We start from the raw sequence: 18,975 nt of genomic DNA on the forward strand, positions 1-18,975 counted from the left end.
TGGCGTTGTCCTTAGCATTCATCCTGTCCCCTTTGCTTGGGAGCTTGCCTACACAGCTTGAAGCTCTCTAGCGGGTCGAGGTGACCAAAACCTGCGCTTCCCTCCCATCAATATTCCTTGCTCTCGGCCAGCCTGTACTTCCTGTCGCCCCCTATGCTACACACTGACCTCTAGCCATACTCACAACCTTGAAATTCAGTGACGACCACCAGCCCCGCTTCCGTCCCAGCAGCGCTGCGAACGTCGGGTGTGCCGATGACGGGGAAGTGGTTACGAGGCGGCATTTACACTTCAACGCCGAGCCGAGCTCCTTCTCTCGGCCTACCTGCGTGTAATCCACAACTAGAAACATCTCCGTTCCCTTCCAACAGATACTTTGCTTGTGCTTTCGTCGTACAATACCCGACTCCGTAACTTCGATCCTCGAATGCATAGGTTGCCTAGGAATCTGAGACAGCTTTTCATATCCATAGTAGCTGCCTCCCTTCAAGTACAGTACCTGCAGCAAACCTGCAATCCCGGCTTGGTATTGGATGGGACAGCAATCCAGGATCTCTGGTTTGGTAGCGTGGGTCCATCGTGGTCGACGTTGAGAAGGTTTTTATATTAATAAGAACTATCTTTGCCCTTATTTGCAAACTTTCATTTGCAAGCTATAGCTGCGCAGTGTATATTATAATGCCCTCTCTAATAACTAAATATATATAAATATCCGTTTATCTCTTACAATATATTAAATCATTCAATTTAGCTATAATTGTCGGGCAATAATTAAATTATATTATATTAGAACAGAAACCTAATAATTAAAGTTGAAGAATTAATTGTTTAATTACGTGAACTTATAAAAGGAGCTATTAAGGGCTAGGATATTATATAAGACTTTAATATAAGATTTAATTAATGTTTTATGAATAGCTTTAATCTAGGTAAAGAAGAAAAAGAAAAGCTTAAAAGAGTTTATAAAGAGATCTAAGATTATAAGGAGAAGTAATTACGTGTGTAATGGCGGGATTAATGCAATGGTCGAAGGCTCAAAGTTCAATGAATTTCATGTATTGAAAATACTAAGCTAGAGAGCAAAGGAGGGAGGAATGCCTCGATCTTTAGTAGTGCTTTGGCCAAGCCTTCTGGCTTAGTTCCGTTTTAGACCTGTTTCCGAATCCCTATTCCCGGCAAATCATGCCGTTATGCCAGCCGTCACAATTGTAACCAAACATAATTAATTACCTTAATTTTTTTAGGGCGTATTACTCTCTCCTCCCCCTAATTAAATGTAACAGTGGGTCCACAGAGCACAGGCATTCTACCATACAAAACACCCCGGCCAAGAGGGCCCACTGTTACATTTAATTACGCTGGGGAGAGTAATCTCTTATTAGTAGGGTTGAGCATGTAGTTACCGACCACAGAGATTGATTGCACACTACGCGTTGTTGTGTTAAAGCTATCTTTTATATTGGGTTAGATTCTGTGAGAGGCCGTGTCCTCTTTGCTCAACGTTGCTTAATATTAGAGAGTCTTTATATATAAGCTGCTTTATACGTGAAAGATAAACTTTCTTGTCACTTTTAACTTTGTTGTCATTGCTTGTGTTTTCATTTCACAATACCCGACTTTCTTAATTCCCACCACAAAACGAAAGGCGCTAAGGAGTTCTCTTCTATATAATAAGGGCGAGACACTTTTCCCACGTCCGCAGCAGCTCCTTTCCTTTAATAACCTAGAGGAATCGCTCGACCCTTCCCAGCTCGGTCCCTCTCAGTGCGAAGTCTGCATTGCGGGCCAGTCGCAGTCGAAGTCGAGAAGGTTATTATACCTCGACGAGAACCGTCCATGGGCTCACGTCTAGCATTGACTTACTTTTAATATCCACATGCAGGCTTGCAGACTCATGTTCAATATCCAATGCCACTCAAACACATTGCAAATCCCACTGTCCCGTTTTGGAAATTCCAATACCACGATTCCTTCCGGTCCTAAGTTCCCTACTTGTCTATATAGCTCCAAAACAACGACATAGATTATGGCAAGTCAAACTATTAGTAACATAGCAATATAAGAAGCCATATTTCAGTATTAGTAACGTCGCAGGTAACTATGCCTCTACCTCACATTCTCAATTCCTTTTAAGTTCTCCACATTTCTAATTCAGGGAGGGTGAATGTGTCTCGTGGCCTGAAATATTATCAAGCACTTCACCTTGCATTGCACAAACCATCGTGGGTCATTTGAAACGACCCTTGCTTCAATATTCCTGAGGACTCGGTACATTCCAGTCTCTCCACTTGCATTGTCCTCGAACCTCGAAACAATTGAAGTGACTCGTGATCTCGAAGTTCCAGATGAGCTTGAGGCACTATAGAGTCTTTATATCTTGAATGTTCTATATATTGTAGGGCATTCTGAAATTCGATGGATTCATTGTTTGGAGAGAATTGAGGGGTGTCAAGAATTCACTTTTGAATATTCCAAGCATCTCTGTACATTTGAGTTGCTCGTGACATCGATATTCCTCAGGGACTTGGGGTATTACAAATTCTTCACTTCACAATGTTCTGTGAGATACAAGACACACTGATATTTCTTGGCTTCGATTTTTCAAGAAGGCTTGGGATTGCCAGGTTCAAACTTTCTAATACTGCAATATAGCTTGGCACATTCTGAGAGGTGCTGAGCCCATTGTTTCAGAGATGTTCTGGTAAATACCAAGTATTCAGGCTTTGCTTCTGCCAGTCTCGAAGTCTGGAAAGAATTCTTCGCCTTAAAGACTGTGCTATTCCAGAACACTAGAGTGTCACCAGCAAAGCCGGGAAGGTTCTGGAACTGATTTGCGGCACTAGTAATGGCAAGAATATCGGAGAGTAATGTCAACTAGCTACCCTTGCCCGTGCAGCCAAGTCAGAGGCGAATCAAATAATACCCCTCTCCCTTTCTATACATCAAGTGAGGTTGGCAAGGGAGTTGATAATGCTCACTACGATGCAATCACTGAAGTTGCTATCCAACAGAACAAAGACGAACCCCCCTGAAGGATCTCCCAGATCTGGCTAGGTATATGTTAGAGCTCTTGGACAACCGAAGTATCAATTTGGGAATAATGTGGAAGATGGCCGTTTTCTTAGGCGGAGTGTCGAATTAAGGATTGAGGGAACTTTTGCAAGGTGAATAAAGAGCAGATTCCTCTGAATCAAAGGCATTCCTCCCCCCTTAAATCTGCAGCATCTAGGGTGCGGAGTGCAATATCATTATATCACAATCCAGAGGCGGAAGGAGGGACTCAACAGGGTGTTTCTATGTCTGGCTTGCGCGCTTATTACAAGGAGAGGTCAAGCCTCTTTGACTTCTTTATTGCGTCAAGCATGCTTTGACACGTAGTGTAAACTCGCAGAAAATTCAGTTCTTACCTTTAAAAGCAAGGGGAATACAGTGCATGTGTCCCTAGGCACGCTGGACAAGGGCTATGCTCCTACCCGCCGTCGAACCCTATATGTCTCCTCAGTCCTTTATCAAGCATTCCCAAAGACTTTGCATGGCCAATTCCATTCTTTCATCCACAACAAGTCCTTCTTTAATATCCTAAAGTTCGTCTGAAGTTCGTCTGAACTTCAGCTTCGGCATAAAATATATCGTGACAGTCGAAGTAGTGTGTTTCTTCAGACAAAGTTAAATGATTCTACGTTTCAAGAGCCCCGGTAGAATTTAACGGCTTTCAAATAACATAGGTCATGACAGGCTAGCTAGGCGTTAAGGCACCTCCCGAGGAAATTAGCAAAGGGCAACGACATCAGAGCTCAGCTCGAGAATTTCGTCTGCTTGGGCGAAGGTTATCGAACTTGCAGCTGCTTATATAGGTTTCTTTCTAGTTACCAAGACATTTGCAGTTCGCAGGCTTTGTTACGAAATCAAGGGGCAATGCTAGGCAGGGGCAATCTCTCCTTAAATCCTCGCAAAGCCATCATCCCACCCCAAACCTCTTTCACCCTCAGTTGCCTAAGATGCAATTCTTTACATCATCTATTTCATACTTTCAATGCCCATGTCGATTTCAACGCCTAGAAATAAAGTGGTCTTGATCTTCCAAAAGCCCACAGAAACTTGGCGAAGGCATTCCCTTAATGGTTCAGGACACACTCGAAGACTTCGCAGTTAAAGGTGGAGTGGCACTCTGCATTCCCTCTGGCTTGGGTTAGCATGCGAGAATTCTCTTTTTTCTAATAAAGATCAATTCCAAGTCTATTCTCAATGAGCTAGATTTTGTCTGAACATTGGCATCGACAAGAGCGGCTTGACAAACAAAGTTTTTTGTCACTTATTTCGCTTGGAGAATTAAGAACACTAAGTGCAAAGCGCATATTCTCATTGCAATAGAGTTTGCAATGACAAATCCCCCATTGCTAACAGAGCGTGGGCGCAAGAGTTCTTTTAAGTTGAGTGTGGGTTACCAATGATTGTTCCTTTGTGATTTTAACTACCCTCAACTGAGCTTCAAACCTTCTAGAACCCTCAACTTACACTTTCCAGGTTCTTATCTCATGCAGAGGATTCTCAACTCCTTTCGGGGCCGAATACTTTCTTTTAGTCACGTGATACCCCTATTTCACTTCGGATGTCCTATGTGAGCTATAATATCCCTCCACCCCCCCCTTCCCTTATTTAACCCACGTTTATAAAATACAGTGAGATTTCAAACGATCCAAAACTGGAAATTGTACGCGGACTAAGGTCTGACACTTTCAAGCAAACAACGATATACCGTAGGCAATAGACGATTCGCGCAACGCATGACAATCCTCTCAAAGTGATTAGAACGCCTGGAAAACAACTGCAGTTATTTGTTTATTTCAAGCACGTCTCTGTTTCTGTCAAGGAATACCGATTCAAGAGCATAAAGCTATGTGTGCGAAAGATTGTATCTAAAGCGACTCGAGCTCTGGGAAGGTATGGCGCAAGCTGGGAGCAAAAGGGATATTAACAGCGACAAGAATAATGACATTGAGAACAGTCCTAAGAGAGTTCCGCCCTAACCCTGAAGTGCATCTGCCAGCCGTTACTTCGCTTGCTAAACAATGGGATATGACATGAAGATGTCGTACTTGGTCAAAAGCCCAGAATTCCCCAGAATTCAATTGATCTTGAATACCCGATCACTTTCAAGTTCTATCATACTGACGATTGGATTCCATTCTTCCAGTCCATATCAAAACAATGCGGCCAAGGGTTGTCTGGAGCAAAAACTAGGAATCAGATGAAAGGACACGTAGACATTTCCCTAAAGAGATTCAAAAGCGTTATGAAGATGATATCGATGTCGACATTTCCAAAGAATGGGGGCCCGTTTCTTCATTCCTCGCAGCTATGATACTTTCCCAAATCTCATCCTCCATTGGCTCAGTAGTCATGTAGGTACTAGTGGCACTGATGGAGCTAGCATCAGAATCCGAGCCAATACTAGAAAGTGACTCCGCTCTGGTAACTCCATTTCATTGAGAGAAGTTGCTGAAAGGGTTGTCTTCAAGATCCTCTAAAATGATGGCCCTTCATCTGGAGGGGATGACCAAGGGTTTCCGAAGAGAGAGACAAGGCTTCGGTTGTCGAAATCCAGTGTTGGCATTGGGAAAGCTAACGAATTAACGGAAGCTGCCCAGGTAGATGCTGAGCTCAGCTGTACCTGTGCGCCATTTATGAGAGAGCTCGCTGCCGCCCCTAAAGCGCTGGCTGCCTCGATTCCTCTGGCCGATATGGCTCCACCGGCACGTTGAACTCCTCCAGGTGTGGCACGAGACCCAGAACCGACACTTCCCCCAGTCCCTCGTACTCGCAGTACTGGCATATTTGTAGCGGTGCCAATTGTTGCTTGTCGTAGTTGCGCTTTCGAGATTACAAGTTGCTTGATCGCAACACAAAGCCCTGTTGTAGCAATGACTGTGGCAAAACCGGCGATAATGAGGGAGGCAAGACCGGTCCGTGAGCTGAGGTCGTTGCTCCCGCTCGAAGAATCATTGTTTGAATTTGACGGCGGTGGAGACGATGGAGGTGAAGAAGAATAATTATCCTTCTCGGAGTACGAAGTTGCGGAAGGATACCGACGACTCTCTCCTTGAGAGGGAGAGTATGGCGATGAGTGACAGTTCGAAGGCATAGTTACGTTGGTAGCTGAGCTAAATCGAGAGAGATGATAGATATCCATTGGTGAGAGGGGGAGCTTCGGAGAAAGATCATATTCCAATGTCAGATATTTCACCACCAAACAATGGGCTAAGCAGTCGGGCGTCGAATCCTGCGGGGCAGAGCTGAGAAGCCTGCCCGGCGTATCTCATAGCGAGTGATTGGTCTTCGGGTGATACAAGGCTGTGGGAGATGGCTTGAGCCGGAACAAATCGCATGTCTCCCCCAAGCCGTGACTAAGCCCCTCTTCCGTCATCTGGCACGACCAAATCACTGAACTATCAAGCGAGCTGCCTAAAATTCTAAGCTCCTGAATGGACGAGTTCAAGAATTCTAGGCTTGCTCGTTGTGCTCCTTCCTCTTCTTCAGCCGAGCAAGCTCTCTGTTCTCCCGCTGGAGGCGAGCGCGATCAACCCCCAAGCCATAATTCTCAAGCTGCTGTTGTTGGATGAAAGCCACATCGCCTAGACTGCGTCGGTGGATGACCTGCTGGATCCTGGGAGTCTGAAAGCCACCTTGGACTGCTGCTTCGTCCTGTTCTCTCTCAGCTTGGCGCAATTGCTGCTGCAGTTCAAATTCTCTGGCCGCGCTGTCGAGACGCTGCTGGACGACTTGCAGTTCTGCTCCAGCAAGTTGCTTCCTAAGACCACTTTCAATCTGGCGACTCTCCCTGCTATAGCCTGGGCGAGTCCGTCTAAGACCCAGCAGCCCTTGCAAGACACAAGCAGCGGCAGCTTCCGACTTAAAAATAAATCGCTGGCAGATTTTGTTGTCCCTATCGTGCACCGTAATGACCCGCTACGTGGCATGACCCCCTCAAATTATTTTCAACCTGGCATAGTTTGCTTAACTCAGCTATCTGGATGCATCAGAAGTATTACTTACGTCTCTACTGCGCAATCATTTTGGACCAAATTCCAGCAGAGATTTTCTGTCTGGTTCTCCGAGATTACCAAGACTCGGTCATTACGTGATTGCATGCCTACCTAGTTCTAGTACAGACTCAACTTTGGTCCATACCGAAGGTGAAAACGTCCCCACAACTCAATTAATCTCCATAAATGCATCGTCATTGTCCCAACGCAGAACTCTCGTTGGATAACCTTCCTGTGACTCTTGGAATCCCAGATTTCTGGGAGTGCTGGGTAACCCGCCCTAGATGTGAGTCCGTCCTAACTGTGAGATCCTAGCTTGTCACGAAATCACGAAATCACGTGACCCCGAGTCACATGATGAGTCATATCGATCTTCTCTTTAAGGATGGCTCCCCGCGTTATTCTTCTTTTGCTCCTCGCGCTACGTCTTGTATCTAGAATCAATACATGCCTTGACTCAAACCTCACATAGCTTGAATTCTCATCCGGGACTTTCTACCTGGCCTCCAGACCGTCTCAGCATTCCCTCAGTCACAGGAGGGCGTGAGGGTTTAAGTCAAGGTGTGTATTGATTCTAGATACAAGACATAGCGCGAGGAATCAAAGGAAGCCTGAAGGTTCCTCGCGCTTTTAAAGAAACTAAACGAGAACACATAATGTCCCATTGGACATAAGGATTCTAGAATAGGTCTTCTGCAAACTTCCAGAAACGTTTTTTCTTAAGGGGTTTATACGGGATAATACCACGGGATACACGCGCACGTAGCAAATGGGTTATTAGGCTAAAGTGCTTAAATCGTGCTATACTCCTAGGTAAGCAAATCCTGCTTGTTAAAAGAAAGCTCTTAGGTTCTAATTTCCAGCCTAACAATCGACAGTATAGAGCAAGTGGCGAATTGACTTGTAAAACGCTGTCTGTTATAAAAGGAGAGCAGAAAGAGCAATCGATCCCAAAGCAGAAAAATTTCAAAGCAGAAAAGAATTTATTAAAGAGCATATAACAAGGTTTGATTATGATGGATATAGAAGGGGAGGTTATCATTTCTCATCCCAGAGCCGTACGGTCTTATCGCGAGAGCCTGAGGCCAAGAGCTTGCCGTCTGGTGAGAAGGCGACGCTCTGAACGAAGTTGGTATGGCCAAAGAGCATACCGCGGGTCGCCCCTGTAGCCGAGTCCCAGAGCCGCACGATCTTATCATCAGAGCCTGAGGCCACAAGCTTGCTATCTGGTGAGAAGGCGACGCTCTGAATATAGTTGGTATAGTCCCCGAGCGTGCCCCGTACCGCCCCTGTAGCCGAGTCCCAGAGCCGTATGGTATTGTCGCAAGAGCCTGAGGCTACGAGCTTGCCGTCTGGTGAGAAGGCAACACTCCAAACGGAGCTGGTATGGCCCTCGAGCATATCGCGGGGCGCCCCTGTGGCCGAGTCCCAGAGCCGCACGGTCGTGTCGTCAGAGCCTGAGGCCACAAGCTTGCCGTCTGGTGAGAAGGCGACGCTCTGAACGTAGTTGGTATGGCCAAAGAGCGTATCGCGAGGCGCCCCTGTGGCCGAGTCCCAGAGCTGTACGGTCTTATCATTAGAGCCTGAGGCCACAAGCTTGCTATCTGGCGAGAAGGCAATGCTCTGGACAGAGTTAAGATGGCCCTTGAGCGTGCCCCGTACCGCCCCTGTAGCCAAGTTCCAGAGCCGTACGGTCATATCGTTAGAGCCTGAGGCTACGAGCTTGCCGTCTGGTGAGAAGGCAACACTCCAAACGGAGCTGGTATGGCCCTTGAGTATACCGCGGGGCGCCCCTGTGGCCGAGTCCCAGAGCCGCACGGTCATGTCGTCAGAGCCTGAGGCCACAAGCTTGCCGTCTGGTGAGAAGGTGACACTCCAAACGGACCCGGTATGGCCCTTGAGCGTGCTACGTGCCTCCCTTGTGATCGAGCTGGCTCTCCTCATTTCCTTTCCGAAATTGCTGGCAGTCGATGAATTAAATAGGCTATCAGTTGCCTTACTAGATCTTGGTTCCGCCGTGGGGTGTGTTTCTCGATCGAAAGGAGGGGCCGTCTTCTTAGTCAGTATTGCTGACTGGGGTTGCCCACTCTGAGACGCAGTTTGCGAATCTGAGTCCTGTGCATATATAGGCGCGGAGCGGATTGGATATGGATCGAGAGTTGTGCCATTAGAGGGGGGTGAAATTTTGGGAGCTGATGGGGGCGGCAATACCGTTTGCGAGAAGCTGGACAGTAACGGTTGGTCAGATTGGAGTCCAGCATGTGAAGCCGTATTGTAGCCAATCTCAGAAGAAGTTGGAGAAAGTCCTGAATCCTCCTCGAGGAGTGGTTCACTAGACATTATCTTAGGAGGCATTCTCTCGATACTAGAGCCTAGAGCATAGCAAATTAACAAAACTAGTTATATCCAACAATAATCGAAGACATACCGGAAAATATCCAGTTATGATTGAGGGCTTGGATTGCAGAAGGTCTTGCGCTTGGTTTTGCCACCAGAAGTTGTCGAAGAAACTTTGATCCCTCACTCTTAATCCCGCTGTCAAACAAAGCATCGTAAGGAAACAAAGATTTATCCTCACAATACTTGATTAATGAGGTGATTCGGGGAAAGGGGACCACACCTGTAATCAGACGATAAACAATGCACCCAGCAGACCATATATCAACGGCATTTGTATAATCCGACCTTGGCTCATACGGATTTAGAAAGTCGAGAATTTCGGGGGCCATATATGACTGAGTACCAGCCCGAGTATTATAGCCCGTAGTATTCGTTAATCTCTTGCTCAGACCAAAGTCTGCCAACTTCACCCACCACTGAGGCGGTCCATGAATAACAAGAACGTTCTACAAATCAAAATCTGTCAGTGCAAGTTCCAGAGAAAGTATTAGGTAAAAATACCTGTGGCTTAAGGTCACGATGTGCAAAAGATTCGGCATGCATAATTTCCAGCCCCAAAAGTATTTGTTCGGCAATATCTCGAGCTTCGGTCTCTGGTATTTTCCCCGAATTTGCGACCAGGTTCTTGTGGAGATCCCCGAGAGGGGCGTACTCCATAGCTAGAAAAATGTCATAGCCATCCTTAAACCAACCGAAAAACTCGACAAATACCGCAGCTTCTTTGAACTATATACCGTCAGCGATAGCCACAACCAATTTCTAATGTTCCTATATAGTAGGCTCAACTTACCTTGGGTTTGGAAAACTCTAGCAGAGCCTTTAATTCCTTTTCGCATTCGCTATTACTCAGTGTCGCGCTCGTCGTCGTAATCCTCTTCACGGCCCTTACTTGTCCATCTTCATGGTTCTTTTCCAGGCGCACTTGTCCAAAGCTGCCGTGGCCCAAGAGTTGCTCTACCTTCCATACCCGGGTCTGGCGGCTGCGTCTAACGTTTTGCACAGGATCTGATATATAGTAGACCTCCTCCACTCGGTCGTTATGGACTGTCGCGTCAAGGTACCAGTGCTTGAGTTCGGAGGACATTATTCGCAGACATCGAACAGCGCATCAGGCTGTGGCTAAGCTGGTGGTGTGAGCGTCGGGCCTTGAGAAGGTTGGAAGTATAGGTGAAATGCGAGAACGGAAGGATTGGTATTGAATAGTCCTGGCAATTAGGTCAACTCGGCCACAGACTCTTGTTGCGATACGAAGGAAAACATCTTTCATCGTTCAGGCTTCGTTGAAACCTCAGCTGCAAGTTGGCGATGTTGTATCGGGAGGCGCCACTTTCCTTTTGGGTTTAGTAGCTTCCTTGTCTTATCACCAATCAACGAAATCGACCGCCCTTGGGCATCTTTCATTGAATATCCTGATAGTTTACGCTGAATGAACGAGTTCAAGAATTCTAGGAGTCGCGGTCTTGACCTCTTGAGACTGCCGGTTCGAGCGGCTATGCCGGAGCCGGCTCGGGATCATGTTCTTCTACATATCTCTTACTCCCTTCGCGTGGAAACTTGCAGAACAGCAAAATAATAAATCCTAAAGTTGCAACAGCCTCGTGGAAAGTCAGCGCAGAATTCTTCCTGAAATCCAGGGGTGTCACTCACAGCATTACATGTAAACACAAAGTGCGTCCGCCCAATATTCGCAAATGCCGCAAATATGAGACCAAACACACTTGCTAGAACGGTGTCAGTGCTTTCGAGATTAAAAAGGTTCTCGAGAGCTTACTCGTCAAAAGTCTTGCAATCATCTCAAGCAAGGTAATAGCACCCAATGCATCAGACCTTTCAGCAGCAGAACACATCTGCAAAATCGTGCCCTTTGCCGCAGATCCTGTTCCTGACGCAAACGGAAGCAGCATAGCTACCGCATACATCTGCCAACCTTCTGTCACAAAGGTTGCGATTCCCGTGATCAGGCCGTCAGCGATCAAACTGTATTTTGTGAACATCAGATCAAAATGGAAAGTCTCTCTATCATCATCCGCTGATTTCGGCGTCTCCCTTGGCTCTTCTTCACTTTCCATCGCTTCAACCGCAATTTCTTGATTTGGCTCCGTCAACGTAGCCTCTGAATCTGGAGTTCGTGGTGTATTTGTTCCACTTTTCTTTCCATTTCGGCGGTCCAACCAGGTTCGTCCAGCTTTGATGATCCTGGGAAAAGCCAAAGTGAGAAAAATACCTCGAATAAGAGAGTTCAACGATATCAGGTACCCGTTCTCTGTCGTGCCAAACCCAAGGACGTCGGTCGAGTACATCTGAAGCAGCACCGGTACATAGCTCGTTGCCAGAACACCGAAAAACACCCCACTTCCAAGCAATAAGGTACCCCATTCCTTCTGAATCCTTCCATCTCCCAGTACCCACCTCTGAGGCGCAAACATTTTCAACGGACCAAGAAAGTTCAAGACAGTTCTCTTTTTTGAAGCCTTTTTCTCCATATCCTCGTTCGGTGGAATCCAAGGCAAAAAGAAGAAGACGTAGCAACAAGAAATAAGGAACAAGACCAGAGTGACTCTGAATGGTGCAATTATACCAAAGATATCGCTGAGGAGTCCTCCAATGAGGTATCCAAGAGAAGTGCCGAACATCGTGCACCCGGTGAGTTGGCCCAGGACTCCTGTTCTCGCCTCATGCTCTACAACTTCTGTGATATATGAGTTCAAGGTTAAGAGATACCCGGCAGGTCCTCCAATGATATTGATGATTTGTGAACATTGGATGATCAGGATCCCCATTCCACCTCCAGTCTGGACACCGACATTCTGAATGGCGAGGCGGACAGCCGGCCAGAAGACTTGGATGATCAAAGAGGACTTAATGCCGAGTTTCTTAATCGTCCATCCCGTTATGAATAGGTTTATAACCCCAAAGAATGTGGTTGACACTCCAAGGAGTGAGACCGCAGTTGCGGTACTGGCTTCGATCTGGTGATTGTTGCAACGGTCGCCACCAGGCGGAGGGAGTGGATGGTTCGTGTAGTACGCTTCACATGTCATCAAGCGGAAGACATATATGATTCTAGAGAATGTAAGTAAATACCTGAGCTACCGAGTAACCTCACGTGGCGAGTTGAGGCACGTGGAAAGTGGGGGAAGGCTCACGGGACTTGAGTGATGCTGAAGGATAGTGAAATCATGAATCCAGCAACCAGCGCTCGATATACGATAGATGTTCCATACTTCTTTGGTTTCGAGGTGCTACTTGATATCAGAGGCGTGGTCTCACTCGGCTGGGTGGTATCTTTGTTGGAGGTCATGGCGAAAGTGGTTCAACATTCAGAGATGGAAGTTGTGGGAAATTTTAAAGCCGCAAATGTGTGATCAGTAAATTGAGATTCCAAGGGTGTCGTTACCGAGTGGCATGTCATTAGTTGATTGGATGAGCGAGATCAGAATTGAGGTTGGTCAAGAGTGGGATTCTTTCTCAGTTGCTGAAAAACTGCTTCATAAGGCTGCCTCCGACGACCGCAAACGCCACGACACTGTTCCACAGACGGGCTCGCGTATTGATGAGCAAATCTTCATGGTTGTGCGTAATTAGCCAATTTTAGTTTGCCTTAGAGCTTGCTTAGGGGAGGTCTAATCACGCTTTGCCAGCAGTCACGTGGTTGAGTTACAGACACCTCCCGTCGACATCGGACAGACTTGAGCTCAATCGTACGACATGATCTAAACATCCTTTTAACTTTGACTCACTTGAGCACCTGGGGAAACATCTATATCCGAATGCATGACCTCTCAAGCTTCGGAAGGTGCCAAAACTTCGAAGTCCCAGACCTCTTTGACTTTGCAATCGTAAGTATGTACAGTACAGAATCCAACCTTGCCTCTCGATTTGCAAGTCTTACTCCCTCTCCTAGGTCAGTGCACCGCCCAACTTCCCAAGAATTGAACTACCCGCATCGCTAGTCAGAAGGGTTAATCATCTCGCACTATGTGCTCGTTGCCGAACTCGCAGACCTTGTAAATCCCCTACGCTGACCCAAAAGTGCTATTGATCGCTCCCACCTTAATATTCTCATAAACGACATAAGCCGCCGCATCCGCGCTCTCAACATCGCTCGGAACCCCACTCGTCGTGGCACAAGTCCCCCTCGCAACACCCGGACTCGTGGCAGCGCCATCTGTAGGATACGTCGAGTCCAGCCAGAGAGCATGAGCATAATAATCATCCCACAGACTCATAACCAACACCATGCCCGCCTCAAATGCCTTACCCATAGCTGCCATCCCACCGTGATCCGCAAACACATTCTTGTCATTGAACGCCGTTTTCTGGGCATCGCAGAAGGAGGTTGTGATCGAGTTTCCCGTCACACCAGCGATATCGGATTCCGAATTCGGGATCACGACGCCGTTCTGAACGTAGAAGCGCTTGATTTCAGACAGAGTGCCTTTGGCTGTCCCGTCGTCGGTCAGGAATTGTGTGACGACGGTGAACTTGGAGGTCGTGTCGACGGTCATGCTGGGCCCGTAGAAGGTGGTGTTGCCCATGCGGTAGGAGTTGAAGTCGCACCCGTCTGGGTCGGTGGTGCCGCCGTACCGGGAGGAGGAGTAGGTTCCGCCGCACGCGTCGCCTGTGCACATTGTTTGTTGGGGGGTGTCGGCCGCGTGAGGGGTCAGGGCTGTGGAGATGCTGTTGGCTTCCCAGATGTCCATTTCTGCGCAGCAGGAGCCGTGGTTGCCGACTCCCGTGTTTGGGTTGTTGCTGGAGGGAGTCCATCCATCTACATTGGCCTTGTGCACGAGAGGTCAGCGGAAGTGATGGAGGTGAGGAAGGGGGGCCAACTAACCTGACCGTTGATGAACTTGAGATCTCGTGGGCATTGAGAATCACAGTATCCCACGCCATACTTTGCACCGGCCTTGTTGGTTGGGAATTGAGCCATGCCCCCATCTGCCACCATCCCAGACATATACAGTGCTCCGTTCAATCCACAAGGAAGATGCGAAACATCGACGTCAAATGTGAACTCCTGGTTCAGCATATTGAACATCTGATAGTTGTTGTCGTCCGCCAACAGATACAGGCGGGATCCAACATTCTTCTGTCCGCTCTGCGTGACGAAGTTGAGCTTTAAGGAGCTTCCACTCGCTGTGATGCCATAGGTGCCACTGTAATCTGCACCATCAAGTGCACAATTCTTAGCACATGTGGCATCGTCCGGGCAAAGAGTTGCGTCCCAAGTGTTCCCGGTATAGCAATTGGTAGAACCGTCAGTGGAATGCAGCCAACGCCAATTGGCGTCGAGGACAACTTTGCCATTGTTGGTGGTGCAGCTACCGGGAGCTGTGCATGTCTGCCATGTGAGAGATGGGTGGACTTCAGCGGTAAGGGTAGCAATTTGTTGCCCAGCAACCAAAGTAAGAGGAAGAAGAGTGAAGGCAAATCTTGAACGCATGATGAGTCGAGAGATTGAGAACAGAATCGTGATGCGGAGGATGGTTGCATGTGGAGGTTCATCAATTATATATCTCCTCAAATCTATCGAAAGCCAACATCATGGGAAATTGGGACCTGGCTTTCTAGATTAAATTAGAATGCCATTCATATGACCAAGAGCAAACCTTCGCGTAAGGGAAAGCACAGTGAGTACTCTTGTGCATACTCATCAACAGCAAAGAGTCTGACTGAGAGTCCCGATTGGAGGTAAATTTCCGACGAGAAGTCGGAGTGCCTGATCCCCTCTGATGAACAGGACCGCTTGAGGGCTTATTTGCCCCGCCGAATTCCAAAGCTCAAGATTAAGGATGCAGAGAGGCACAACATACACATCATGATTGAGGAGATCTCGGACCAGTTGGCCGAAAGTAAATTGATATTCATATATCAGCAATCTGATCCTTCCAGGCTGAACTCAAATAGGGGTTGAATGAACATCCTTCGATTGCTTCGTTGCGATCCCACTATCCGCATAACGGTAGTTTAGAACCATTACTCAACAAGAAACAATTAGGTCAAGACGTTTCTCCGTCCAGTACTTGGAAGGAGAAGCCTCTACCGAGTCCGATCTGGACAAGGGATGCCAGCAAATGCAGGGATATGGATTAGCCAACACAGCAAGCCAAGCAAAGATCTACTTCAGATAAAGTTGGGGGCCTAGATGCGGCCCTAGGAAGAATGGAAACTAGTGAGTGGCGGAAAGATGACAACCCCGCCAATCCTGCAACTCACTAGTGTTTCAAGAGAATTGAACGACTTAGATATATGAGCTGGATAATATAGAGAAACTAGAATGAATTCGCTGCTCTCACGTCAACAATGAAACGCAACTAGACGCAGAGATCTTGCGCGACTTTCAAATCTTAGATCAGGGCCCCGAACAGATGTGGGAGGAACTTCAACTTCACAATGCATGCCGGACCGGCTCCTTTTGATTCTTTATCCCATTCCTCTATGTCAAATGGTGGTGACGATCTTTGTCACTTTTTGCCGCGCTTTTTTGCGATTCTAGTCATACACATATCCACCCAGCCATTCAATATGCCGCTAAACGCCAGTCCTTTAAATCTCATCGACCTGTACGCCGTCGATATTGAGAAATGAACCCCTGAACGCCAACACTTATGCCCTGTATCAATGAGATTTGAAATTCGGCTTAGTAGTGCCAAATGAGCTTGTGGTACAAGGCCCGGCTTCTCAACATCTCATATTCCTTCTGTCCAATCCAAGACTCATGAGTTCTCATTCGTCCATAGACACTCGCACCCTTCCAGACCACGACTTGGCCATCCATCTCTCTGGGGCTCGTACCAACCAAGATCTTGTCCGCCAGATCTGGTCTTCTAGCCTTCAGCTTCTCCTCGAGATATGGTCCGAGTCCGGGAGTCTTAGCACCTCCCCCAATCACCATGATTCCACCGAGGAAGTCTCGAACTTTCTTGTCGTCATTCTTGGCAGCGTGAGTGATACAGGTGATGATGGCGGTATCCAATGGAGCAATGGGGAGAACCGAATCGCGCTCGATAGCAAAGTCCTTTGCAGTTCGGGCGTGTTGATCGACAAACATTCCTGCCGGGATAGGCGTGCCGCTGTTGTGAGATCCTCCCCCAAACTGAAATATGCCGCCGCTTGGTCCGGGTGAGCCTCCATTCGTGCCATTCGCGCCCTGAACGAACGGTCCTGACGGATTTGGGGTGTTGGCACCTTCAGGAGCAGGAGAACCAGCTGCAGAAGTGACACGCGATGCACCGTTCGCCTCGCTATCCATACGGGAGAGGAAGTTGAGTGGATTAAGCTTCTCCTTTGACGGTGTGCCAATATCTGCAACGCCATTGCCGTTTGAAAATCCAATGGCAGTAGTGGCGAGTGAAGGCTTGATGGCGGTCAAAATCTCCAGTTGGGCTGATGAGGTGGGATCGTCTGGCATGTTGACGTCGTATGTGTTGTATGAGCGGTCCACCAATCTGCGGCGATCAGCAAGCTTCTCGCTGTTGTCAAACAGAGAAGGGTCGAAGAAGCCCATTAGAGCCATGATGACTTCGTCGTAGCATTTGAATTGATACTTCCGTGTAGGTTGGTTGGGGGCCCGGAGGTGGAAATTGTAGAGCTGGACTGAGATTTCAGCTTGATTCATGGTGCAGAAGTTCACCTTCAGCTCCTCAGCCAGAAGGAAGTCGTAGCGGCGCTTTAGATTGATATCTTGATACGGGAAATGGTCGGCTAGCATCATCTTGATAAAGGTCTCTGTGACATCGTAGCCGCCGTACTTGAGGTTGATGCGGGAGTCCTCGATGCACATACCATCCTCAACACAGCACATCGATGTCTTCTGAGCACCAATGTCAACAATGCAAGCACTGCTATAGCCAGCACCATATGTAGCCGTCAAACTCTCTTGCATGAAGGAAACTTGCTTAAATTCGAAGTCCTTCAAGCACATATCCAGAACTTGTTCCACGTAGCGCTTGTCATACAGGTCAGGAATGACCCAGACGCAACTGTATTCCTCCCACTGGCTGGAGCGCTTCAGACCAAGTTCATTCCTCAAAGCGGATTCAATGACAGACTCGAGGTCGCCGAAGAGATGATCGCGAGAGAGGTAGTCCTTCTCGTCCTCATTGAATACGCCAGACTGTAGAGGCCAGAACAACCTATATTTTGGCTTCGAGTCATCGGGGATACGGAGAGCCTGCATTCCACAGAAATAAGACGATGGGTCCTTGGGATCATCCTTCGAGACGTCGGTCCATTCAATTCGCATTGGATCATTGTGTTCCAGGATCTTCTCAGGCTCTGTTCGCCGATTGTAGTTTACCACCAACTCCTTTGCGTTTGGGAGGACTTTGCGCTTGTTTGCTCGCATGTCCATCTTAAGTTCACTGGACATCTTCGTAACCTTCTTCGTGAACTCTTCTCCAAACTGCTGGTCGGGTGTTGTGTTTAACTTTTGGCGCTTCGGACGTGCATCGTATTCCTCGGATTCGGTCAGAAGCCATTTGCAAGCAATTGCCATCGGGATAGTCTTAGGGAGAGCATCACTGGCAAAGCCAATCCGCAGATTTTGACTTCCTGGGTGAATGACGATTATCTTGGAAGGGTCGAGACCGTCAGTTGCGCCTGCATCCTCATCCTCCACGTCGCCATCACCCATTGTAGACTGAGGAACGTCCGTGTTGCCGGTTCTCGCCAATGCTCGGTCCTTGTCCTTCGCGCTCTTGATCATCTTCTCGCGGTTATCGTCATCTCGAAGGCGAAACGAAAGGACCTGCTCGTCCCTCTTCATGTAATCACTGTGAACGGTCAGCTCTTTCCAAAGGTGTACATAATTTAAGAGTAGGGGGTTGCGGCCGTGAGCAATGTCAAATCAAACGGTGGTAGCGCAATGCCTATAGGATTCGAGCACATACGTGTAGTAATTCTTCTGATTGATCATCTGCACCTCCGGCCAGCTGGACTGCTTCATGCCATTGTCGGTACGCGCAAGGCCTATTGAACGTGTGAGCTTCAATACAGTGAGCTATCCTTGAGAGAACCCGTACCCTCTTCGCGCAGAAGCGCCTTGCCAGATTTCTTGCCCACCATCTCGTCGCAAGACTTGTCTCTGGTGCTGCTAAGGTCGTTAAAGTTCACGATCTCTTTGGGACAATCGCAGGCATCATAACCGTGTTGCAAATTGTGGAAGGCAAGACGCGCAAGGAAGGAGCGATCTGCCATTTTGGTGCTCTTTGAGTGGGCGGTGAAGGTAGTGGCCCGCCGCTTTACGAAGCTGTGGTGTTGTTCGGTGAGAAAATTACTCGCCGCTTTTCGGTGTGGGAATTTTTGAGTCCTCAGGCACTAGCGAATAAAATCACATGATATATAAGAGTGAATTAATTCTTGAACAGGATCAGAATTGATTGCTCCAGTGAATTAGGTACAATTATTTGCACGTTAATTAAATTTGAATGTCCCATACGAGCCAGAGATAATGGTTTACACATTAATCTGAACGTCCCGGGCATGTGCTGAACATTAGCAAACGATAAGTCTAAGAGTTGCAAGATTT

General features: G+C 47.7%; 5 protein-coding genes across 5 annotated transcripts; all 5 read right to left on the reverse strand.

Moving 5' to 3' along the window:
- Positions 1–5,249: 5,249 nt before the first annotated feature.
- K444DRAFT_121003 (uncharacterized protein) lies at positions 5,250–6,411 on the reverse strand. The gene has a single exon (XM_024870386.1). It carries the CDS (start codon positions 6,188–6,190, stop codon positions 5,525–5,527), a length of 666 nt encoding a protein of 221 aa, XP_024743464.1. The 5' UTR covers positions 6,191–6,411; the 3' UTR covers positions 5,250–5,524.
- Positions 6,412–8,081: 1,670 nt separating this feature from the next.
- On the reverse strand, positions 8,082–10,527 carry K444DRAFT_517203 (WD40 repeat-like protein; the record flags this gene model as incomplete). Its single annotated transcript, XM_024873754.1, has 5 exons — positions 8,082–8,982; positions 9,139–9,349; positions 9,472–9,889; positions 9,945–10,169; positions 10,234–10,527. 5 exons carry the CDS (start codon positions 10,525–10,527, stop codon positions 8,082–8,084), a joined length of 2,049 nt encoding a protein of 682 aa, XP_024743465.1.
- Positions 10,528–10,933: 406 nt separating this feature from the next.
- On the reverse strand, positions 10,934–12,744 carry K444DRAFT_517356 (major facilitator superfamily MFS_1 protein; the record flags this gene model as incomplete). The annotated part of the gene is made up of 4 exons (XM_024873770.1): positions 10,934–11,038; positions 11,091–11,164; positions 11,215–12,506; positions 12,590–12,744. 4 exons carry the CDS (start codon positions 12,742–12,744, stop codon positions 10,934–10,936), a joined length of 1,626 nt encoding a protein of 541 aa, XP_024743466.1.
- Positions 12,745–13,153: 409 nt separating this feature from the next.
- On the reverse strand, positions 13,154–14,889 carry K444DRAFT_579851 (glycoside hydrolase family 7 protein; the record flags this gene model as incomplete). Its single annotated transcript, XM_024877681.1, has 2 exons — positions 13,154–14,224; positions 14,281–14,889. The coding sequence occupies 2 exons, from the start codon at positions 14,887–14,889 to the stop codon at positions 13,460–13,462; spliced, it is 1,374 nt and encodes a 457-aa protein (XP_024743467.1). The 3' UTR covers positions 13,154–13,459.
- Positions 14,890–15,806: 917 nt separating this feature from the next.
- Positions 15,807–18,606, reverse strand: K444DRAFT_551670 (actin-like ATPase domain-containing protein). Its single transcript, XM_024876552.1, has 3 exons — positions 18,470–18,606; positions 18,338–18,416; positions 15,807–18,220 (listed from the first exon to the last, which is right to left on the reverse strand). Exons 1-3 carry the CDS (start codon positions 18,510–18,512, stop codon positions 16,087–16,089), a joined length of 2,256 nt encoding a protein of 751 aa, XP_024743468.1. The 5' UTR covers positions 18,513–18,606; the 3' UTR covers positions 15,807–16,086.
- Positions 18,607–18,975: the final 369 nt, after the last annotated feature.

The sequence above is a fragment of the Hyaloscypha bicolor genome (assembly GCF_002865645.1).
Source record: "Hyaloscypha bicolor E unplaced genomic scaffold K444scaffold_13, whole genome shotgun sequence".
NCBI lineage: Eukaryota > Fungi > Ascomycota > Leotiomycetes > Helotiales > Hyaloscyphaceae > Hyaloscypha > Hyaloscypha bicolor.